This window comes from Panthera onca, chromosome A1 (assembly GCF_046562875.1).
Source record: "Panthera onca isolate mPanOnc1 chromosome A1, mPanOnc1 haplotype 2, whole genome shotgun sequence".
In the NCBI taxonomy this organism is placed as follows: domain Eukaryota; kingdom Metazoa; phylum Chordata; class Mammalia; order Carnivora; family Felidae; genus Panthera; species Panthera onca.
In genome coordinates, this window is record NC_138339.1 from 28,331,359 (window position 1) to 28,357,057 (window position 25,699).

At 38.4% G+C, this 25,699-nt stretch overlaps 1 protein-coding gene across 1 annotated transcript in view; it reads left to right on the forward strand.

Moving 5' to 3' along the window:
* The window catches only part of SPEF2 (sperm flagellar and cilia associated 2), a 184,021-nt gene that overhangs the window by 17,816 nt on the left and 140,506 nt on the right, over nucleotides 1-25,699 (forward strand). The window contains exons 3-8 of the mRNA XM_081796051.1: nucleotides 1,252-1,504; nucleotides 4,566-4,736; nucleotides 7,176-7,316; nucleotides 8,784-8,848; nucleotides 13,990-14,176; nucleotides 21,702-21,890. Coding sequence (XP_081652177.1) covers nucleotides 1,252-1,504; nucleotides 4,566-4,736; nucleotides 7,176-7,316; nucleotides 8,784-8,848; nucleotides 13,990-14,176; nucleotides 21,702-21,890 — 1,006 coding nt within the window. The remainder of the gene's footprint in view (nucleotides 1-1,251; nucleotides 1,505-4,565; nucleotides 4,737-7,175; nucleotides 7,317-8,783; nucleotides 8,849-13,989; nucleotides 14,177-21,701; nucleotides 21,891-25,699) is intronic.

Consider the following 25,699-nt stretch of genomic DNA (forward strand, 5'->3'; position numbering starts at 1 on the left):
CTTTTAACTACAGAATCTTTTTTTGTGGGGTTGAGGGAGGTTGGGACTTTGACTTATACTGAAGTATATTCAGTATGTTTTTTTCCTGTATATTTTTTCCATCCTTCAAGTATATTCAGCATATTTTTTTCCAACACTGAATGTTGGCAAGTTAAAATAAGGAGGAAATAAGCCAGTGGTTAAAACTGATATTTGCATCTAGTTGGAACATAAAGAGGCCCAAGAATTGAAAATGCATCCAGCATCTCTTTGGCCATCTTTTTGTCACTAGATTCATAGGCTCATTGACAGCCCTAAATCATTTGAGACCCATATTCCAACACTTACCTCAGTTTATCATTTTTTGTTCACTCATGTGTTGTCCTGCTGTGAGCCCCTCAAGGGCAGGGAATACAATGTATTCATCTTTGTAAGACTTTAATAAACTTATTAAAATCTCATAGGTGATTCAAAGATAACTTAAAATTAGAAAGTCTTTACTGATTCTTAAAGTAGTAATATAAACTTTAAAGTGAAGATTGCATAATTAATTAGATTGCTTAGCTAATATTATTTAATTAAATATTTCTGACAGTGCCTGAGAGGATTGTTGTTAAAGTTGTCAGTGCAACATTTAGGGCTATTTTCAGACTCGAGTAATAATATCATTTAAAGCAATGGAAATTTAATTTTTTTAATGTTTATTTATTTTTGAGAGAAAGAGAGACTGAGTATGGGCAGGGAAGGGGCAGAGAGAGAGGGAGACACAGAATCCAAAGTAGGCTCCAGGCTCTGAGCTGTCAGCACAGAGCCTGACATGGGGCTTGAACCCACAAATCGTAAGATCATGACCTGAGCTGAAGTCGGCTGCTTAACCGACTGAGCCGCCCAGGCACCCCTAAAGAAATGGAAATTTAAATTACAGCTTTGCCTTCTGAGTAAAATATTTTTTTAAAACCATAGTTGTTTTTCTGTTTAGAAGAAAGCAGTTATCTGTTTTTTTTATTGACTTCCTATAAAAATTCTAGCATCTACTTAAGCAGAAAAGTATAAAATGAGTTTTAGTTTCACCATTCAAGAGAAATAAGTGGGTGGAGTTGTAGACAATAGAAAATCTCAATGTATTTACATGACTGAGTGGTTTTACAGAGGAACGATATATTGTAAAGACCATGGGATAATTCATCATATCAGATCATGATCATGCGCCGGATATTTGTTGTTTTTAATTCAATGTCAGTGTCTAATTATGTAAAATATTTTAATGCCTAGAGTTTCAAGTGCCAAACTTAATAATTTTTCTCGCTTGGAGCCAACACTTCACCTTCTGGGTGTGCAGTTTGATCAGAATGTGGCCCACAGCATCATCACAGAAAAGCCTGGGGCGGCAACAAAACTTTTGTATCAGTTGTACACTGTTCTTCAGAAAAAGAAGAAAAGTGGGCTGACCACAGTGGAAATGCGAACCATGCAGCCCCCAGCAAACGCCAGACACCAAAACATGAAAAGTGAGGCTTTTCGAGATGTAAGTACACAAAGAAACATAAGCCTACCACCATGTAAAACTTGGTAAGGAGACATGACAGTGATGTTGCCTTTCAAAAAAGCCCCATTGGGTATCTGTGTCCCTTATGTACGTTATTGGTCATACTTGGGTTTTGTTTTATATTAATATTTTCAATTCATGTATCCATTTTTGACGTCTCCCTCCACATGGCTACTAGTATATCAAATTCTGTGTGTTCCTAATTCCAAGTGTTTTCATGCCTTGCTCCTCTCCCTATTTCTGCCTCTGTCATATCTGCTCATATCCCTGCATGAATTACTACCACAACCTACTAACATTTCTCCCGGTCTTCTGGCTTTCCACCAGATGTCAATCAACTGCTAGATGAATCTTCCCAAAATTCCACTTGCACTGGGTTCTTTGGTCAGAAACCTCTCATTTTACGTATGTCCTGTCTCCAACCTGGACTCACTGACATTCAAGATCTTTCACTAAATGGTCTCAACCTCTCTGACTGCATTTCTTCATAGTCTTCAGCATAAAGTCTGTCTTTTCTACATTGATCAGCAACCTATCCTTGAACAACTCTTGTATATCTCTGCTCCTCCCTCCCTTTCACCCAAGCTTATACTTCTCATCTCTCCTCTTCCTGCAAGCTTTTCTCCATCTACTTCTGTGGCAACCTTCCCAGTACACATGGATTCCTCCTAGGGCACACGTAATTCTCACTCTCTGGTGTTAAACTCCTGCTGTTGATATTGTTGGCTGACTTTCATGATTTATCTGTCATAAGGTCTCACAAGATTTTTAGTTCTTTAAGTTCAAGGAATATGCCTGGTGCAATGATTTGAACATTGCAAATTGTCATTAAGTGTGTTTTGGTTAATCGATACAACATTTTAGTTGACGGTTCTCTCTAGTTCCTGTGCTACTTCCTTATGGTAAGTGAAGTACATTAACTCTTCCAGGCCTCTAGGATAATGGGGGGTGCTGCCCTGATGGAGTGCACTAAATAGAAATGGAAACAATTAAACAAGTACATTGAATTTATGAAGAAACAATGACATAATAGATGTGAGGGCCATCTGCACTTTCAGATTTTCCTATTCTCATGAGTCTTATGAGCCTGGTAGAAGAATGAGCTCAGCAGCCATGGAGAGCTGGAATTGGATTAGGCTTACAGCCAAAGAACATGGTATCCCATCCTGCCTCCTTCACGTGCAAGGTGACTAACTTTGAACCAATCCCTGAAACACTCTCAGCCTCTATTTCTCTATTTTCCCAACTGTTAAAAACAAAATTGGTTATCTCCACCTGCCTCAGAGTTAGGCTTTTTTTTCAGTTTTTAAGGAAACAATACAAAAAAAATTCTTTATTAAGTGTAAAACAGTCAACAGCAACAAGCGCTGTAAGAGCTGTGTAGTTGAGGCCAAAAAGAAACCATTAGGTTTAAAGTTGGCCATGGTGACCTTCCCAGAGTCAATCATTCGTTTGTTGAACAAATATTTGTTGGGTTCCTATTTTATGTTAGGCAATTGCACTATGACCAGCACAAGGATGGTCCCAATCCCCTTGGAGATAAAATTCAGGGGAGAGAAAAATGTTTCAGTGGAGTAGTGTGGAATGTGGTGAGTTGAATGGTCAACTGAGATGAAGAAGACTGAAGCATAGACTATTCATTCAAGAAATGTGGAGGGAAAAGAGAAGAGAAAATGAGAACAGTAGCTGCAGGAGAGAAGCTCAAGAGAAACATGAGGTTATTTGTTTCCTTTATGGACATAGAGACTGGGACAACTTGCCAGTTGAGAAAAAGAATCAGTGGCAGGAGATGACTGGTGTGAGAACCAAGTGGAACAAGGTTCTCAAGGGAAGAAAAGAGGATGCGACTGATGGGCCAGGTGGAGGAGGAGATATGTTAGGAAGGAGTTAGACATGCCTTTTTCTTTGATACCAGATGGAAGAAAATTCAGGTGTCTATTGCATAATAATATTGACTAAAACTTATTGATTGTACACAGGGAGGTGCAAAGCCCTGTTCCAGGGGCTGTGCATCTGTTATCTCCTTTGATCTTCACAACACTCTTATGAGATAGGTGCTTTTGTTATTCCCATTTTACAGATGATGAAACTGAGATGTAGAGGGATTAAGTAACTTGCCCAACTTAATGCAGCTAGTAGGGGGTAGAGTTGTAACAAACCTAGGCACTGGGTCTCTACTCTTAACAGTAGACTCCATTATCTCTCAGTGAGTATTTCCTGGGTTGGGGAGAGGATAATAATTAAGCTGAAGATCTAGATATCGTATTGAGGTAGAAAAGTAAGATGTTCAAGGACCTGGCATTTTTGTTGCCTCTGAAGATGGAGGCCGGGCGATTTTTAACGACGAGAAAAGCAGGAAGGTGTGTATGGGCGTAAAGTCAGCTGATAGGTCCTTAAACGATCTTCTGAGTAAGTGCCAGCATCTACTGAGGCGGTTTTAGAAGAGAAGGACCAAAAATTTTTTGAGCAACAGTAACATTTGAAAAAAAAAAAAAAACTTTTAGTAAGTCTTTGGCTTTTAAGGAGATTACTTTTGGATATAAACATTTTAGTTAAAAGCATCAGCCATATTGCTTTGACGTTCATTTTCTTATATTGTTACACTCTCGTTCCCAGTGGCCTGGAAGTTTTAATGTTTCTTCACTCTTTACTAGGAGGTAGCTTAAATAATGGAAAGAATCTGGCTTCTCATATTATCTTGTATATGTTGAATTGGTTTTATAAAATTATTCTTATGAAAATGTACTTCTAAGAATTCATTCACGTAATGAATACTATTTATTAAAAATTAAACTCAGGGCAAAAAAATATAAAAGTATATATGAGACTATTTTGTAAGAAGGAATTCAGATCATGTTTTTATTGTTTTTATGTAAATTAAAGATATAAGTGATTAGTATTGGGCTTGAGTTTAGTTTAACCATCAAAAATAGTATTTCGTAGAAATTTTATTTTGAAGACAAATTTTATGTGCGCTTATAATGACAATACACTTTTATTTTCTAATAACGAAATCTTTTGAAATGCTTTCTTCATTTAGAGACTTAGAAACCTGATACCACGTCAAACTGATTTCAATCTGATGCGGGTTACACACAGGTTTCAAGAAAAATATAGACAAATGAGAGAAGATCTTGTCCGCATGCATTCTGAGAAACTTGAAAAATTTCAAAAACTCAAGGAAGAACAAAGATGTTTTAATATTGAAAAGGTTTTATAGTACAACTTTTCCAGAAATTCATTAGTGCATAGTAGTATACTGTTTGCGATTTATGCCGATAGTACACATTGCATAAGCATTAATGTGGCTCAAGTTGCATGTTCCTTTGACTCGTGCTCTGCCCCACTCTCACCTTTCTCTCCCCTCAGTTTCCCCTTTTCTCTATCCCCACTCCTGCTGTCACCTCTCCCTGAGACCAAGAACAAGAACTGCCATTCTCTGGAGTGGCAGGACCACTTGATCTCTTTTTTAAGTTATCTGGTTGAAATTAATGCTTCCGATGCCTTAGTGATGGGGGATTGCTACTAACTGCTCCAGTGAGGGCTTACGGCTGTTTTCCCCACTAAGGGCTGTGGAACAGGATTCCGCCTCCCTGGTCCCTCTTCTGCAATCCCTTGGTCTTCCTGTCCTGCCTCATTTTTCTCATCCTGGCAATGTAGGGTGATTTTCTGTTTGCTTCCCTTTCCAACACCCTTAAACATCTCTTAACTTCTTTCTGGCCCCTCTTGCTTTGACTAATTCTCTGCTGTTTCTCAAATTCCTTTGAAAATCTTTAGTGATCTCCTATGCCTTTAAGAACATGAGCACATGACTGGTGTGTGGAATCATTAAAGATTTTTAAGAGAATTTCAGATGACTAAGTATATGGAATGTGTAAACTACAGGCAAAAGGATTATAGTTTTCTTCATTGCACTATAAATCACTTGTTAAATTCATATATTTAGAATGACAAGAAATTAAAATATCCTGGATGTAGTCATCCCCCTGTGTGGAGGGAGGGAACGATGAGAGACAAACTCTGGCAGATTTTATGATCCCATTAGTTGCCAGAGAGTAAAGGGTTGGGCTTCCCCTTCACATTGCATGGCAAGGAGACGAGGCACTCTTAAAGTAGTGTTTGAAACCAAGTGCTGGGACTCTAATTTTTAAGGAACCAGCCTGTCTAACTGTGATGCATCAAGTGTAATGCAGAAAGTCTCCAAAGAAAGTTGGGAGAAAGGTAATATGAAACCATTAAATATCTGAAATAACTTATGTTAACAATGGTAGAAAGCAAATAGGACAAAGGGCAAAGCCTATGTATTCCTGGTTTTCTAAAGACGAAAAGATCTTTAGATTTTGGAAAGTAAAATGGCAAGAAAAAAATTTAAATATATTTAAATTATAATTTTTGACTTGTTAGTGGTTAACTAAAGTTTCTCATCTTTGGGTATAGGAACTAATGCTGTTATTAGTTCTTTAATGTAATGCTTTAGTAGTAAAGCCATGATTAATTTTACACGTTACTTTTTTTAAATGTTTATTTTGAGAGAAAGAGAGAGAGAGAGAGAAAGAGCATGAGCAGGGGGAGGACAGAGAGAGAGGGAGAGAGAGAATCCCAAGCAGGCTCCACGCTGTAAGCACAGAGCCTGATGCAGGGCTTGATCCCATGAACTGTGAGACCATGACCTGAGCTGAAATTAAGAGTCGGATGCTTAACCAACTGAGCCACATGAGCCACACAGGAGACCCTTTACATGTTCCTTCTTAGAACATTTATTTTTTTTAATATTTCATTTGATTCTATTATTTTTCTTTTACTTGTACCCTCCTGCTTATTTTCTACTTAAAATAATTACTGCCTACATAGAGAAGAGATGATCCAATAATGGTATCACATAATTCAGTATTTAATCCAATATTTGAGGTTGCTTGTGAATTCATTTTTTAAAGTGTGACTGAGTTTTGGGGAAGTTTGTCATTTCTTCTGGGTTCCCCAGAAGTCCTCCTAGAGACCATCTCCTAGATGGAACTTTCTCTGCAGACCGTCTTTAGAGACAGCATTTTCTCTTTACATTATTGGGCAGGTCAGGAAGGTGGAATTAGGAAAGAATTATATTCTTCTTTGTATTTGAGGCATTTTTATTACCCTTTTGGTATCATCACCCAGAATGAAGATATACACATTTGATAGGCATAATTTGACGATTCCAAAATTGTATTAATATTATACTTTTCAAGATGAGTCATGTTGAGGGTACCTGGGTGGCTCATTTGGTTGAACATCTGACTTCGGCTCAGGTCATTATCTCATGGCTCATGAGTTGAAGCCTCGTGTCGGGCTCTGTGCTGACAGCTCAGAGCCTGGAGCTTACTTTCGATTCTGTGTCTCCCTCTCTCTTTCTGCCTCTTCCCTGCTCACTCTCTCTCTCTCAAAAAAAAAAAAAAAAAAAAAAAAACAAACATTAAAAAATTAAAAAAAAAAAAAGATGAGTCATATTGACATCTGCTTCCTAACATTACACAGTTGTGACACTTAGTCCATTGGTAAATTGCTGAGTTCTGAAAGTTTCAATGGAAAAATGTATGTATGTGTACCTGTGAGTGTATAATATAGCCTGTTGTTCTAATGAGTGGAATAACTAAACTAGTGTATATGGGATATCCAGCAACGCTTGAGCAGAAGACGACAAAATGAAATAATGGCCAAAATCCAAGCAGCTATCATTCAGATTCCTAAACCTGCATCTAATCGTACTTTGAAAGCACTTGAGGCCCAAAAAATGATGAAAAAGAAAAAAGAGGCAGAGGTAAGGTGATAATCCTTTAATATGGTGTTGTGTTAATCTTAATGAAAGACTGATCTTTTTCTAAAACGTACAGAGAGAACTCCTCCAACTTCTTAGTTCCTTTTCTAATGATCTGTGTCATCGTTCCTTCTGATTCAAAAGCCCTCCACTGCACGCATATCTAATCCATTTTATACTGTTGTTTGTTCAGAATCAGAGAATGTAGCTTTAGGTCAGGGATAAGAAACTCATATTAAATGACAATACCAATCTGGCCTTCTGTGTTGAGAAGGATCCTGTGATCACATCAAAACTATTATAGAATGGTGCTTCTGTGATGAGTCATAACAGCCATGGGCACAGAGGTGTCATTCAAGGTACACATACTATATATATTCCAACAGTATTTTACTCAGTTCTTTCTCATTATGCATTTTTCTGAGTCCAGAAATGTTAAGTGGTTTGCTTGCTATCTTCCAATTTAAGATACCTATACTAGTGATATTTTACTGGCCCGTACCAGCTGTCAATCATTCCAGTAGGATACAATGTGCTTATATTTCACAGGGGAGCAGTACTACGTTTTGATACTAATTCCTGGAATCTACACTGCTTATGCTACAGTGGTTATTAATGATAGTCTCTCCTGTGACCTCAGGAAAAGAATAATAGCTACTATTTATTGTGAACCTGCTATATGTCAGTCTGTGTTGGCCACTTTATTTTATCTTATTATCTTTATTTTTTAAAAACTCTCCAAGTAGGGTATTGTTGCCCCCCATTTCTAAGTAAGGAAACTTAGACTCCGAAAGCCTCCATGTTTCACTCTCGTCCCCAGTGCTGGTAAAGCAGAGACAGCACGTCTCTCCGATATCTAAATCCCTTGTGTTTTATGTTAATCCACATTTCTTTATTTTTTTAATATTTGAAAAATATCTTATACTTGGAATCTAAAGAATAATAACCACAGAGGTTTTTCAGACCCAAATTTTAGGAAAGTATGTAGTTTTTATATTTCTCTGAGTTGATTAAAGTTTAATTAATACATATTTGCACTAGATAGGAGATGAGCTAAACTAATTTTGAGAGAGCAAATTAATAACATACATAAAGTTGCACAAGAAATGCTTAAAACATCTGAGACAACAATTTTTGAAGAAGCATTTATATCCAAATAATGCTTATGCTCATTTAAAAGAATTGCAAATAAAAATGCATGGCCTGACTCTTTGGTAATCTTCATTTTCATCAAATGTTACACTGTCAGAACTGGAATCATGAGCGGAATGATTCAAGTTAGGCAGTTTTCACATTCTCTGAGGTATATTTAGCCTAATCAGAATTATAAAAATATTCTAGAGTACAGCTTTTTGTATCTTAGCTCCTAATTGGTTTGGGTTAGTAGTACAAAGCATCTTGTAAACTTGCAAAATGAAGATTTTCAGTGGTTTCTAGAGGCAGAAAACTGATAATGACTTTTCTTTAAAGGATGTGGCCAATGAGATTAAGAAGTTTGAAGCATTAATAAAAAAGGATCTCCAGGCAAAAGAAAGGTGAGATGTGAATTGTTTTAACAGTCACAAAACTGCATTTTGTCCTATCTATAACTTTTAAATATTTAGAAATAGTTTATTGGAAGTAGCTGCTCCAAAGATCTTTTTACTTTGTAGAATCTTCATGACGAGAATATATGAAGGAAGGTAAATGAGCTAAAATTCAGATTAATTGTTCATTAACAACTTTTGTGGAGATCAGAAGGGAAAGTGGCTATTATGAGATGTGAATTTCGTTTTCTATGCTATGCTTACTGTCCTAAATTCACACACTTTTAAAACATTCACGAAAATTGTTGCAAGTTACCACTAATTTAAATTTGTCACGGTAAAGCCTTTATTAGACTCTAGTTGGTTTCTTTCATGTTGCAACCTCAGCATTTAGCACAGGGACCAGCAATAAAAAGTTGTCAGATGAGTTCAACTGTCACTAAGATGGTCAGTTCCATGAGTTCATTGCAAAAAATGCCTGGTTAATGGGCTTCATTTGCTTAAAGATAAAGATCCTCTCCCTTTATCATTCCTATTAGGGGTCATTGACTCACAGAAGATAATTGATTAGGGATTATAGATTACGTAGGTAGGAGCAACTCGAGTTCTTCTGCATTTTTAAATGGAAACTACCTAGATTCTAGTCACTTACATTTTATGGAACATGAATTAAATCTCTGTTAAAGAAGAAAATAGGCACAAATTATGTAAGTCAGTTCCACAGTAGTATTTCTCAGGGAAGGAAACAAATGAAAAGGAATAAGGAAAAGAAGAACAGATGGTGAGGAAGTCAGGTACGGGATGAAAATAAAGCAAAATGAAGGATACATACATTACCTTTTCTTCTACCCTCTGCAGAAACTCTTTTTTTTCTTTCCACTTGAGACAGAGACAGCATGACTGGAAAGGGGCAGAGAGAGAGGGAGAGAGAATCCCAAGCAGTCTCCTTGCTGCCAGCACAGAGCCCGATGCAGAGCTCGAACCCACAAAACCGTGAGATCATGACCTGAGCTGAAACCAAGAGACAGATGCTTAACTGACTGAGCCACCCAGGTGCCCCGAAACTCTTGATGCCCTATTCTGATTCCCACTGCCATTTATCAGTACTGCCCCTGACTGCTAAAGAAAACACAATCCAAGCCTAGCTACCCATGTAGCCACCATCCAAACCCCACCATACCCCTCTGGACTGGCCCATGAAACCACTGGATTTCTTCCAACTCTTTCATTCACCTGACCAGCCACACACTCTGGAGTGATAAACAGATGATATCCACCAGTGCAACCATATTAACATATTGAAATACTTCTGTTACTTGTAGGCGAGTGGTATTATTCTCTATAGCTCTATGGCCATTCCCTTTCCTGGGACCCCTCAATTTCCACACAGTTTAGCAGCCAGAATTAGCACCAAACACGGCAGTGTATTCTCATTCCTGTACCAACACCCATCTTTGATCAATTAGTGTCCTTGCTGTGTCAGTTTATTAAATAGTTTAAAGACCATCCTTGTACAATACAGCTGCAAACATTTCCTCTGCTCACTATTATTGCCTTTGCCAACCCAACCTGAACCTAAGTCTCTCTATCAGTTAGCTTTAGAAATCCCAAACAAGAGTGGGTTAAATTAATTAAATAATTAAATAAGTTTACTTCTCTCTCATGTAAGAGAAGTCAAAATGTAAGCAGCTCAAAGCATGTGTTGGAGCTCCAAAGTCATCAAAGACAGGCTTTCCTTTAGCTCCACTGCTCTTTTGTGTCTTTTTTGTCCCCAAATTCACATTCACAATACAAGATGGCTCCTGGGACTCTGGCCATTTGGCCCATGTTCTAGATGTAAGGAAAGAGGATAGGCAAAAAGTAGGTATCTGAAATAGCTGAAATAGCTCCTTCTAAGAACCTTCCCCAAAGTCCAAGGTAACATTTGTGCTTCCATTTTATTGGCCAGAATTCAGTCACATGGCCATACCTGCCAAGAATGAAAGGCTTGGAAATGTAGTGTTTATCTGGGTACATTGTTTTCCTGAATAAACACTGGGGCTCTGTTTTGAGGAAAAAGGGAAGGAAATAGCATCGTCTATACAGGTCCTTTCTATGTGGAAGCCTTCACTTGATCTTGCCAGAGACTTAGCACTGGGAGACATGAGATACAGACAGCCATGCTTCAATTTTGAGAGCGGCAGGATAGGCCTTGGGGCAGCCAGACTCCCTGGACTAGTCACCTGTGACTGTGCAGCCTCATCTGGGACTCCAGTCCCTTCCAGTATGCTGCAAATGAGCATTTTCTCTTTAAAGAATGTCGGGAGGCACCAGTCTGGAGCAAACTTGTAAAGAAAACAGAAGTTATGGTACAGTATGGCCTTTGTTAAGTCCCTTTTATTAATCACTACATTAGTTCATTCTGAATATTTAGCTTAGGATCAAGCATGTTCTGGCTCTTTCAAAAACTTCACACTACTTGATACCAGAAAGCGCTAAAATCTCCCAAGTTGACCAGAAGGAGCAATTTCTGCAGCTGCCTCTTTCACAAGCCTGCTCCTGAAACAGTTTCTCAGAGATATCACCTCAAAGTCCATCTTTTTTCTCTTGTGGAGAAGTGAAATGTTTTCTCAGAGCAACACAAGAGTTCCCGTGGCTGCTTCTTCCTCACATGTACAATGTCTTTATTTTCTAAAACAAACAATAAATGCTATCTGCTATTTTTTTTTAGCTGAGATTGTTGGCTGCTGTGATTTGACATTTGGATTCATAGATTTACTTTAGGCTGTTCCTAGCAATTACTTTTTAAATACACACAAATTTGGCCAAGGTTCCAATTACTAGTCATGTAATTACACACCCAATTATTAACTCTGTGGAGGACTGACAAGCAGATATAGAGAAATCATAATCATTGCCCTCAAGAAACCCACATCTAGGAAAATGAATATTTATTCAAGTAAATATCATGTAGCTTACTTCAGCCTTTAATTGGAATGAGACAGCAGATGGATGGTTACAGGGCAGACTGATTGATAAATAAAGGACAAACAATATGTTAAGTCTATTAACCCATATACAATCCAAAGCAAACTCTAAGAACACATTTGAGTAAAAATGTAATAAGAATTTGGGGCGCCTGGGTGGCTCAGTCGGTTAAGCGTCCGACTTCAGCTCAGGTCACAATCTCGCGGTCCGCGAGTTCGGGCCCCGCGTCGGGCTCTGGGCTGATGGCTCAGAGCCTGGAGCCTACTTCCGATTCTGTGTCTCCCTCTCTCTCTGCCCCTCCCCCGTTCATGCTGTGTCTCTCTCTGTCTCAAAAATAAATAAACTTTAAAAAAATATATATATAATAAGAATTTTAACAAAGGATCTAAAAAGTTATGCCACATAATTTTCATAAGTTCTTAATTGTACTAAATCTTAATAAATAAGGTTAAACTTTGTCTTTGATCCTCCTAAGGCTTTGCTGGCTACACAATTTCTGCTCAGTGCCTCTTAGTGACAGAACACAACTGAAGGTTAAGCCCCTGCTGATAAAATCACCAGGATTTCAGTGTGCAATTAAAAAAAAATTACTCTGTATAGTGCTTCTTAGCATATCATTTGAAATTTAGCAGATATCAACTACATGTCAGGATGATGAGCACATGGACAGAGAGGAGTATAATAGGATATTCACAAGCTCAGGGTTCATCTGGGAGCAGCAAATGTACAAAAAATGAACTATAATACAATATGATCTAAACTACACACATGCAATTATTACTTCATTAAACATGAATTAACTGTGCTTTTATACCTCTTTAATGCTTCTGTCTGCATAAGAATTGATGACTATTTAGTTGCTACATACAATAATGTGTCCTTGCCTTTTGAATAAGACAGTAAGTTCTATTTAAACTGAATACATTAATAACTTATAATATTTAAAATAATTATTGATAATATTAAAACTTGTTATTTATTGGCAGGTAACAAGATATATCTTGTTCCATTCTACTGTTGTATTCTGTTTATTTTGTAAAGAGACATGCAGATGAGAATTGATTATTTGATTCTTACATACGTAAAAATGTGTCTTTTACTTTTTTTAAAACAGACTTTTAGTTATTTAATGTTTATTTTTGAGAGAGAGAGAGGGAGGGAGGGAGGCAGAGAGAGAGAGAGAGAATGTGAGTGGGGGAGGGCCAGAGACAGAGGGAGACAGAATCCGAAGCAGGCTTTAGGCTCTGAGCCTGATGCGAGCACAGAGCCTGATGCAAGCCTCAAACTCATGAACTGGGAGATCATGACCTGAGCCAAAGTCAGACGCTTAACTGACTGAGTCACCCAGGCAACCCTGTATCTTTTACTTTTAAAGATAACTTTTGAATGAATCTATAAATCTGTACTAAGCCACCATTGTCCTGCTAAACCGAGTGTGTTTGCTTTTTGTTAGTAAGACCACTAGGCTCTTCCTGATCCTTTAGGTTTGGACATTAGGTGGGACAAGAAGCGAAGTAGGTCTTCTTACTTGGGTCTCCAGAACTTGGGCAAGAGGCTAGGTCAGTCTTGTGGGTGCAAGTGTGGCATGATGAGCAAGTCAATTTTCAGCTGCTAAGCTTCCAGTTAGAGCAGGGCCACTGCTGTAAGCATTCAGAAAGTTATTGAGAGTTCATAGAGCAACTTGCGTTTGCATAGGGGAGTAGTGTATCGAGCTATCCATGGAAGGACTCTCAGTGTCCTGACATTGGAAGATCTGGCTGACTTTTGAGGAGGTATGCCTTCCCTGACACTTTGGCTATCAATATGGTGCTTACCTTTAACTCAAAACAGGGGAGGCAAGAGGCCTAGAGCCAGCAGGCAGAAGAGGGAAAGAAAATCCAATCTCTGGGCTCAGTGAAGATCATGATAAGTGAAAGAACAAATAGGCGATAGGCCTAGAAAGAAGGCTATGCTAAGGCTATGCTGAGGATCTCCCAACCTAGAGTCCAGAAATACAGCGAATGGAATCTAACGATAAGCCATAGGTGTCACAATGAAGTTCTAAGATTTGCTTTAATGCTTGTATCAATAAGTTAACCGAGCACTGAAGGGAGCCTTTTCCCCGAGGTCTTCCTCCATAGTCTCAAGTAGCAGCATGTGGTTACACTGTTTTTCTAAATCCCAATAAAAACTGTTGTCCTTAGTGCCTCCAAGCCTTCTTCAGATACAGCAGGCCAGACAACTACGGATTTATTAAACACGTATTCGGATGATGACTACATTAAAAAAATCCAAAAGCGCCTTGAGGAGGATGCTTTTGCACGAGAGCAAAGGGAGAAAAGACGGCGGAGGCTGTTAATGGACCAGTTAATAGCCCACGAAGCACAAGAGGTAAGATATTTCGATATTCCTTGAATAATAGCGATGGAAACTTTGCAAAAATGTAGTCTTTTATGCATACATTTGTGTATCTTATTTATTTAGTATCTGTTACTCTGAATCAAATGTCAACAGAAAAACTTCACATCATCACAGCAAATACACTCAGGAAAAAAAAATCTGTGCAAAACAATCACTGAAGAATCTAAAATCTGGTGATGGTTATACAATATCGTGAATGTGCTTTTTACCACTGAATTGTACCCTTAAAAATATTTGAGATGGTAATTTTTATGTATATTTTCCCACATTTAAAAAATACTGACAAAAAAGAAATCTAAAATCTACGTCAACGACGTGTATCTATTGCTACTTTTGGAGGTAAGAGGGAGCTTTTTCCCAGTTCTTTTGAGGTATAATTGACAAATAAATATTGTATATACTTAATGTGTACAATGTGATGATTTGATATATGTATACCTTGTGAAATTATTGCCATAATGAAACTAATTGGCATATCCATCACCTCACATAATTTTTTGTGTGTTTGGTGAGAACACTTAAGATCTACATTTATAAATTCAACTTTTTTAGATTGACATATAAGTGGGATTTTGCAGTATTTATCTTTCTATGCTTGACTTATTTCACTTAGCATAATGCCTTCCAGGTTCATCCATGTTGTCACAAATGGCAGAGTTTCCTTCTTTTTTAAGGCTTAATAATGTGCCCATTGTGTATATATACTAATTTTTCTTTATCCATTTATCCATCAGTGGAATCTTAGGTTTTTCCATATCTTGGCTATTGGGAATAGTGCTACAACGAACACGGGGATGCAGACATCTCTTTGAGACAGTGATTTAATTTTCTTTGCATATATGCCCAGAAGTGGGATTGCTGGGTCGAATGGTAGTTCTATTCATAATTTTTTGAGGAACAAACCATATTATATTCCATAAAGGCTACACCAATTTACATTCTCAGCATCAGTTTCCAAGGGTTCCCTTTTCTCCACAGACTTGCCAGCACTTGTTATCTCTTGTGTGTGTGTGTGTGTGTTTATTTTTTAATGTAATAGCCACTCCAACAGATGTAAAGTGATATCTCATTATAGTTTTAATTTGCATTTCCCTGGTAATTAGTGATGTTGAGCACCTTCTCGTATACCTATTGGCCATTTGTTTGTCTTCTTTTGAGAAATGTCTGTTCGGGTCCTTTGCCCATTTTTAAATTGGTTTATTTGGGGTTTTGCTATTAAGTTGTTTGAGTTCCTTATATATTTTGGATATTAACTAAAGGTACATTTGCAAATACTTTTTCCCATTCTGTAGGTTACATCTTCACTCTGCTGATGGTCTCCTTTACTATGTAGAAACTTTTCATGAAATTAGATGTATTTCCACTTATATATGTTTGCTTTTGTTGCCTGTGTTTTTGGGGTCATATTAAAAAAAACAAAAATCAAAAAAATAAACAAAAAATATTGTCTAGACCAATGTCAAGATTTTTCCTCTATAGTTTCTTCTAGTAGTTTTATAATTTCAGGTCTTATGTGTACGTCTTTAATCCATTTTGAGTTGAATCTTGTATACAGTGTGAGATAAGGGTACATTTTCATTCTTCTGCATGTGGACATCCAGTTTTTCCAGCACCATTTGTTGAAGATGCTGTCTTTACCCATTAGGTAGCCTTGGCACTTTTGTTGAAGATCAGCTGACTGTAGAAGTATGGAGTTATTTCTGGACTCAATTCTATTCCATTGGTCTATATGTCTGCTTTTATGACAGTACCATACTGTTTTGAATACTGTAACTTTGTAATATATTTTGAAATCAGGCAGTGTGATGCCTACAGTTCTGTTCTTCTTGCTCAAGAATGTTTTGCCTATTCAATGTTTTCTGTGGTTCCATATGAATTTTAGTAGTGCTTTTTTTTTTAATTTCTGTGAAAAATGCTATTGGAAATTTGATAGGGATTTTATTGAATCTGTAGATGACTTTAAATATTATGGACATGTTAGCATTACTGATTCTTCCAATCTCATGAACATGAGATATCTTTCCATCTATTTTTGTATTCTTCAATTCCACCAATGTGTATTTCACCAGTTGTGTATTTCACCAATGTTTTGTAGTTTTTAGTGCACAGACCTTTTACTTCCTTGGTTGAATTTATTCATAAATAATTATTTTTGATGCTATTATGAATGGGATTATTTTCCTCATCTCTTTTTCAGATTATCCATTGTGTATAGGAACACAACAGATTTTCATATGTTGATTTTGTATCCTGCAACTTTAGTGAATATGTTTTTTAGTTCTGACAGATATTTTTTGTTGCTGTTGTTGGAGTCTTTAGAGTTTTCTTTTCTTTTTTTTTTTTAATATACTTGAGAGAGAGGTGGGGGAGAGAGAGGCAGAGGGAGAGAGACAGAGAGAGAGAATGAGAGAGAGAGAATCCCAAGCAAACTTGACACTAAGCACGGAGTGTGATGCAAGGCTTGATCCCACAACCATGAGATCATGAACTGAGCTGAAAGGAGGAGTCAGAGGCTCTACTGACTGAGCCACTCAGGTGCCCCTAGAGTTTTCTGTATATAAGATCATATCATATGCAAACAGACAGAGATTTGTTCAGGGATCCAGCCACCTAAAAGACATTAAAGGAAGTTAGTGCTCTGGATATTTCCATCAAGGGAACTGTTTCTTCTCAGTGTTGGGGAAAGATACTATTCCTACAGCCAGGCTGGGGTATGCAGCAAGGAGCCTCCATTCCTACCGCCTCCTTTAGTGAAGTGTTATGTCCCAACCTCCCTGCACAGTGGACACTAGGGTCACTGTTTCACAGTGGTGGAATGTGAAATTCCCATGTGCAACGTGGCATGTTTTTTTATCCATCCTTCTGTCTTCCAAAGAGAAAATGGCATTTGTCAGGGCTAGAATTTCCTCTGCTTCCCTCAAGTACCTACTGCTTTTGGGGAGCATGTCATGAATCTGATGTCAGCCCTGGATGCTTTTATTCTGGCTCCATTTGTACTTCATCTACCAGAAATGCCTCTGAATATCTTCTCTAGCTTCCAAGTTGTGGCAGTGTCCCCCTGGGGTTTGTATACTCTGTTTTAGTTGGGCTTGTGAAGGGAGAGCCAGAGATCTGTGCTCAAGTTGTTATCTTGCCTAGTGATTTATAAACAAATGTGATTATATGAATGAGAAATGATGAGATTTAGGGTTAGAAATATCACTTTGAGTTTTTTGGAGGATGAATTTTGGAGAAGGATTGGGGGGGAAGGCATGGTAAAGGAAGGGCTGACATTGTTTAAGGTAGGGGCAGAACAATAGGTATAGAATGGAGTAGGGCTGATTTAAAAACATACATAGGAGTTAAAATAGACCACTTCATTGAAAATTGGAGATTAGGAATTATAAGAGCAGATTGAATTTAGGATGGTCCTAGCATTTTAGGTCACAGAGTCATAGTTTTATTCGGTTATCAACAGAGATGGGGAAATACTGGGGGAGCACCAGGACTGAAGGAAAGGTGATGAGTTTAGTATAGGCATTTAAGTGGAGACTATGAACCCAGTTTGTCTCCCAACTGGTTCTGTGGTCTTCTGGCTAGCATCTTGATTGGTTCTTGGGATTCACTCCAACTCAACTGTGTCTACCTTCCCCAAACCTTTTCTGTATTGTTTACTTGAAACTGGCATTTGAACATCAGACTCTTCCCCCACTTCTTAACCCAAATACGCCTGAATATTTAGCTTCAAGGTCTTTCTGACAATATCCCATTCCTCCACAAGAGCTGCTTGGGCACCTTTGGATAACTGAACCATGGCATGGACCAGGGTAAGCTTGTAGCTCCAGCTCCTGGGGGAGGCAGAGGGCCTGGTAATTAAATTGAGGGTATTTTGGATTGTAATTCTGTCTAAATCTTCCACAAGTATAATTAAAAGAGAAAGGTGGGGCTGCCTGAGTGGCTCATTCAGTTAAGTATTGGACTTTGGCTTAGGTCATGATCTCATGGTTCATGAGTTCGAGCCCTGCTTTGGGCTCTGTGCTGACAGCTCAGAGCCTGGAGCCTACAGCCTGCTTTGGAGTCTGTACTTTCTCTCTTTCCACCCCTTCCCAGCTCACACTCTGTATCCCTCTCTCTCTCAAAAATAAGTAAACATTAAGAAATATTTAAAAAAGAGAGAAATGTGACTTCTATTATTTTTTATTTTATCCATTGCAGATATAAGATATTTCATCTGTGTTACAGGATAAATGGACATCTGTAGGCTGCACTGAGCACCTAATGTGTTCCACATTCCAGTGAAATTCTTGGAAAAGTCTATTTCTAAAATATGAACTACTTGTACAATGGAACAAAAAATAAATCTTTTCCATTCAACTTTTGAGTGCAGGTCTTAATACGCTTGATGATTCTTCATACTAAAGCTTCATATCCATAATAGTGACTCAGAATTCAACAATAATTTCCTTTTCTTTTTCCCTTTCTAACCATAATGTGTTATCACCCAAGCAGTAATCAAAACAGTTCTGACCAATCCAGTTTCTTCTTTACAAGTGTCAGAATGACCAGATCTCATTTATACAACTAAATTGCCTTGCCATATAAACAACTAAATATAGAATATACTCTATATTAATTATAGAACTTACTTGGAATAATAAATCAAGGTCATATTTTTTAAAAATACAGCTGTGACTATGCCTTATGTATCCCAAACCACCCCAAAATGTAGTAGGCTGTTTGGGCTGGGCTCAGCTATGCTGTCCTTTTGCTGGTCTCAGCTGGCATCTCCTACCTGTCTTTCATCAGCTGGTGGGTTGGCTGGAGCTTCATCAGGTCCAGCAGGGAAGACTGGTGCCTCTCTCTATATGGTCTCTCATTTTCTAACAGACCAGAAAATGTGATGACAGTCGTGGGGTCACAAGACAATTAAGAAAATCAGACCCCAAGTTTTTGTTTGTTTTGTTTTGCTAATGTCCCATTGGTCGATTCAAGTTCAATGGGTACCCCATACCTCATATTTAAGGAGTGGAGAAATAGATTCTTCTTTTTGATAAGAATATCTGCAGGATACCATTGCAAGGATGTGGAGGAAGAAAACTGAAGAATTTGGGGCCATTTTTACATGCTGCCTCAGCTCCACTACTGGATCTCAAAAGGAAACAAATGATTAACATTAAAGTTTCTAGAATTTTATAATTAGATTAGATATGTTTCAAAGTTGTTCACAATTTAATTTTTTTTATCTTCTATGTGGCACTAACAAAAAATTTCATACTTATTTTCGGTTGAAATTTTATTTCATCTACATTTTTATATAATTCCCAGGTTCAGGTTTTGGAATTTACCACAGAACATTATTGTTATTTGCATCTAGATTCTGAAAACATATACAGTATATCTCCCATTTCATAGTGGCAGAGATCATTTGAAACAATGTCATTAATGATGCCAGATTTTCTTCCTAAATAATTGGATTGTTCAGTGTTAAATGGAGAGTGTTATGCAAAGTTAAATAAGTCATACAGAGAAATACAGATACCATATATTTTCACTCTTATGTGGATCTTGAGAAACTTAACAGAAGACCATGGGGGAGGGGAAGGAAAAAAAAAGAGAGAAAGAGAGAGAGCCAAACCATTAGAGACTCTTAAAAACTGAGAATAAACTGAGGGTTGATGGGGAGTGGGAGGGAGAGGAGGGTGGGTGATGGGCATTAAGGAGGGCAGCTGTTGGGAGGAGCACTGGGTGTTGTATGGAAACCAATTTGACAATAAATTTCATATTTAAGAAAAGTGGGAAACTCCAATGTTTAGGTATTCTTTTACATCTTCCCCCTTGGGAACTCCTCCTTCCACATGATGTCTCTATTTAGGCAGAATGAGAGCATGAAGGGGTGTTGTAGACTCTGGGTCTAAAGTTCTCTCTTGTCTAGCAAAAGAGCAGGATGCAGGATTGAAAGCGAGAGATGGCTAACGTCCAGGAAAAGACAAGAGCCCAGAATAAGGGTCCTTGCCCCATATTTATTCAGATCAGAAGGCTTACAAGCATGATGGGTGTGTACAAAGAGACAAAGAAATTGTGAACATTAACTTGGGGACATTAGGGAAAAGGGGGGTTTTGAAGATATACAGTGTTTGGAGTTTGGGTCAATATAAAACAAAATCTGGGTACCAGGCAGTGGGAGGAAGGTTGTTTACAGTAGACATGAGACAGCACCTCTGTTCATCTTTGCCAGCCTGGGGATGAGGCAGGTAGGGGGAATAACCTCAGGGTTGACAAGGCACCTTTTCTTTTGTTAACCGTCTCTGCTCTGGGCTGCTTTGCCTGCAGCGCAGCTGTCTATAGTCCATCAATTTACCTAACATGGCTTATCCTCCTGTGAAAGCAGCTTTTCCGCTATAGTACTAAACTGGGGGTGCTTCCATCCTGAACATCTAATACTGTTTATTTCATATACCTATGTATTGGGCATGTTTGTGCCATTCCAATTTTAGACCTTTGCCTCTCCCTCTCTATTCTGAGGGCGTTGCACACCCTCTCTATTTAGGGGTGCCTTTGCACCTCCCTATTCCTGGCACCTTTGCAACTCCCTCTTCTCAAGGTGCCTTTGCATCCCCCTATTCTTGGGGTGCCAATCTGGTTTACCCAAACTCGGGTGTGAACATTTTATGACTTTGTATTTCTTTATGCCTTGTTAACTCATTGGTGTAAGCCTGGGGGTTTCCTAAGCTTATACCCCACAAAGGGGCTTTGGAGATCATCTTCCACCAAAATCCCACATTTCACCTGTCAAAAATAGGCCCTGAAAATCCAAGTTACTTGTCCAAGACCACACCACCAGTTAATAGCACAACTGGGGTGGCAACGGCTTCTGATTCCTGGTTTAATGTTTTTTTACCACTGTTCACTTACTGACTCCCCTTCTGTTCTCTTGAAATAGACAAGAGAGCCAAGAGAATACATCTAGCTTCTCTTTCATATTACAACCAGTGAGATTTTATAAGATAAGCAAGTCATTTTCCCTTAGATTGTCCTCCAGCCTTCCCATTCCATCAGATTGTGGCTTTTCCTCACTCATGCATTGAGATGTCCACACTGGCAACTAACCAGATCTGCCATCTTCAGCCAAAGCCTGTATTTGTTTTTACAACTAATATTTCACATCTGAAAACTTGCTTATAAATTATGAATCCTATCCCTTGTTTATAAAATCTTGAGAACAGTTACTAAATTTATTTTTCATTGGATTTTAAACAAAGTAAGAATTCATTTAAAGTAATTATGACTTGCAAGATCATGATGCTTCCAGATAACAAAATTGTACATACGATATTTGATGGAAGTTTTCATTTTTATAACTTGATTTTTGCCATGTTCAAATTTAAATCAAATGGCAGAAATTGGTGCTGATGAATACTATGCCTTTTAGATATTATTTATGCATAGGCTTCTTAGCCCAATGGTAAATTTGGACATGGCCTTAGCAAATAATTGGCTCCTCCAATGGTGTTTTCAGGAGGCGTTTCGGGAAGAGCAGCTGATTAACCGGTTGATGCGGCAGTCCCAGCAGGAACGCAGGATCGCTGTGCAGCTCATGCATGTTCGGCATGAAAAGGAAGTTTTATGGCAAAACAGAATTTTCAGAGAAAAACAGTATGAGGAGAGACGACTTAAAGATTTCCAGGATGCTCTTGATCGAGAAGCGGTAAACAATAGCTCCCTTAAAAATATTTCTCAAGTTACTTTTGATTTTTTCCACCAAGTCAAGGTAAACAAAGCTGTATTTAGAGTCAATTTTTTATACAATCTCTCTCTTATTTCCCCATTTTTATTTTTTTGTAACTACATTGACAGCACATAGAGCTACTACATATTACACTCTCCCTTTAGTCTTGATTTCACAAATATTTGATGTTCACCACCCATCTTTATGTTCACATCTCTCTGGTTGTTTTGCTTGCCTGAAACTCATTCTCTAGTACATTTCTCAAGAAGGGGTCAGGGAACAATATTCCCTATATATTGTATTGGGTATTATGTATGGTATACTGATAACAGTAGATGTCTTTTATCCTGATTGTCAGTTTTGCTGTATATAAAATCCTTAGTTCACATTTTCTTTCCTTGAATTTATTAAATACATTATTCCATTTTCTTTTGGTAAAAGTGTTACCATCAAAAAGATTAATGATAATCTAATTTTCAATTGTGTCATTACTCCCTTTTTCTGGATGCATACAGAATTCATTTTTCTTTACAGTCTGCTAAGTTTACTAGAATGGTATTGGTGTTTCTTATTCTAGGTGAATATTCTCAGTCAGTGAGAGCACTTTTAAGCTGCCTCCTTTTAATAAGACACCGTAAGTCTTTAATAAATGATTCCTTTCTTTCTGAAAAAACAAGATTATATCAAGTCCATATTGTATTATTCCTTCCTCCAAAACGAACCATTTGTCCAGGGTACTCTGGTTGATTGTATTTGAGAATAGTACACAGATACCAAGATCCAGATGATAGGTGTGCTCTTGGTTACTATGGTATTGTGTCTAGGTCCTTTTATAGCTCCGGAAATCAAAATATCTAATCTTTCAATTATTTAATACGTTAATATTTTTCCTTATCTTTATGTATATATAATGGCTCTAATAATCAAAATCGATCTGTTCTATCAATGGATTGTATAGATTAATTCTTGCCTATTTTCTATTGGAGATATTCCAAATTTATTCAATCTGTTGGTCTAGATTTGACTGGAGAAATTCAAAATTCATGTCAGTGGCATTTTCGATAGCCTGTCTTTACTTCCATAAAATATTCACAAAACTAGGCTGAACAGAAGAGAAAACCTTACAAAAAATAGGAAGGGAATGCTTTATTTATCAGCTTCATGGTTTCCACGATGATATTCCACAAAAATGAAATACAGCTTTTGCCAAAATTATGCGATTTTTAGAAATATTGTTTGGAGAGTCAGGGAAATGGTGCTTTTGCCTTTGTAGAACAGACATAGCTGAAATGTTAGGGGTAGGGGTGAAGAACCGTATACCTCCATGAATTTGAGCCACAGGGACACTGATCTCGAGTGTCCTCTTAAAGAGCTGAATTATGTGGATAACGGTTTCATCCCTCTTTTTTTTTTTTTTTATAAGAGTAAACTTGAATGGATTGAATGGCATTTGCTTGCATTAGAAATAGCGTTTCACTAATCTTCCTAAGTGCCTGTTGAAAAATATGTTTGCTTCAAGCCCAGATAATTAAGTGCAGAATAGTAAAGCCTTTATAGTAGGACTGATCCCACTGTGATGAGAAGGATTCCCTCCTTGTTTCTTTAACTGGCCTTGAATTAACTTCAGAGGATTGGAATGCTCAGGCCTGGTAGAGCCTCAGAGACCAGAACTGTGAGGTTCTGAGGCATCTGAAAAAAATTATATCCCTTCCTCTCACAATGATTACCTTTCCCTAAAGCTGAGGGTCTGCTTCTCTGGCACTCCTGTCTGTGAGACGGCTTGACTTCACAGGTTACCTCCACAAACATTGAATCTATCACCTCCTACATCAACAGTGGCTGGTGTATAAGTAGGAGCCAAAGAAATAAATGTTGAATTGAGTTTGCCAAAGGAACAGACCTTTTCTTTCCAGCATCATGCACTAAATAAACAAAATCCATTTTGTTACCCACAGCAAATCATTCAACTTTTGTGAAGAAGAGAGTTTTTAAAATCGTTTTTATAACTTGTTTCTGTTTTTGTAGTTTTTGATATTGTTTATGGTGGAAGAAGGGGGAAAATTCTCCAAGTACTTTTAAATGTATTAAAGATTTTAAGTTTGCTAATGATACGGACTGTTAATTATATAATGTTAATTATTGTTTTGCTCTCACGTGGTCCCTTTCTGCTGAGGTCCATTGTAGAAATGCTCTCCTGCTTTTCTTCCTACTTCATTGGCTTCCCCTTCTTTGCCAGCTCATTCTCCTCAAATACCAAAATGTTAACGTCGGGATTCCTTAAAGCTTAGTCCCAGGCCTCTTGTTTTTCTCCTCTATGTTATTTCCTCAGAGGACCTCCTAATCCACAACCATGGGGGTGTAATCACTGCAGTAGACAGATGACTCCTGCATTTATATCCTTGCCTTCTGCAGTAAAGACCCATGTGTTCAACTGCTTTCCTGACATCTCTACTCAGATGTCTCAGAGACACCTCAAATTCAACATGTTAAAGCCAAATTTATGACCCTTGTTACTAAACTGGCCTTTTTCAAGTTTCCATATCCCAATAAATGACGACACCCTTTATCCAGTTACACAAGTGTAAAATCTCAGGGTCCACTTGAACCCTGCTTCACCCTCTCTTCCATATCCAGAACATCACTAAGTCCTGTCGATTTCATGTACTGTCTCTTTAATTTGCCCATTTTTCTCCATGTCTACACCATACCCCAGTCTCTACTACTACCACTGCAATGGCCTCCTTCATCCATTTTGAGAGGCTAAGAATTAGCAACTACAATTGGGGTGTGCAAGAACCTACCATTTTTTATATTCTTTAAATCAACCTGAGCTCAAACTCCAGCAGCCCATCTCTGCTCACAGAGACGAACGGTGCCCCAGGTCACAGGCCACGTCATCGGGGAAGCTCTGCCGTCATCAGGCCCAGGTCCAGCTTGTTGTATCTGAGGCCTCAGCTACCAGCCCACACATGAGGCACATGTCTTCATGGAGGCGAGTCCAGTCTCTGTTGGTCCCTCATGTGTTCCCCCTGAGGCTCTGCTGCTCCCCAGGAAGTGCCAGGGAGCACTTTCTCTTCCTCTTTCTCTTTGCTCTCAAAAGCTTCCCTTCTCTGCTCTCTCTTTGAGTGACCTAGATTAATTCACCTTTGAAGATGGCCTTTTAAAGTGAAGAGGAGTTGCCTGCAGCTTCTGCTTTTTTGTCTTGCAGAAATTCCCTAAAGCAGGAGTTAAAAAGACATCTGCCTGCCTGTTAAAAATGAAGGGGAAGCTAGAGATAACTTCTACAAATGACCTGCCCTACTTCCATCTCCTCCAGATCATTCTCCATTCTGCTGCCAGAGGAATCTTCTTGCCTCTCAGATTTGACCACTGCCCTCACACTCAAAAACCCACCCACGGCTTCCCTTTGACCAGATCCCTGCTCATACCTTGTTCCCCTCTGTCTCCCAGGCTCTGGCCACACTGGTCTGCTCTCAGATCCTGAACAAGTCATTTCTTCTGCCTTTCTCCTTCTTCCCAAATGCCTTTCCCCAGCAAATCCTCATCTTTCAGAGCTCTGTGCACCTGCCACTTCTTGTCTAGTTCAGGCCCCCTGTTATGCACCGTACCCCATAGTCCTTCCCTGGTGACACTTATACTGTGCAAGAATACAGTCATTGTGTGGCTTTTTCACTGTCCTCCCAGCCCCCACTGGATGTAAGCTCCTGAGGAAGGGAGCATGTTTGCTTCTGCTCACTACTGTTTCCCCAGGGCTTAGGCCAATGTCCAGTACATTTAAAGAAAGCATA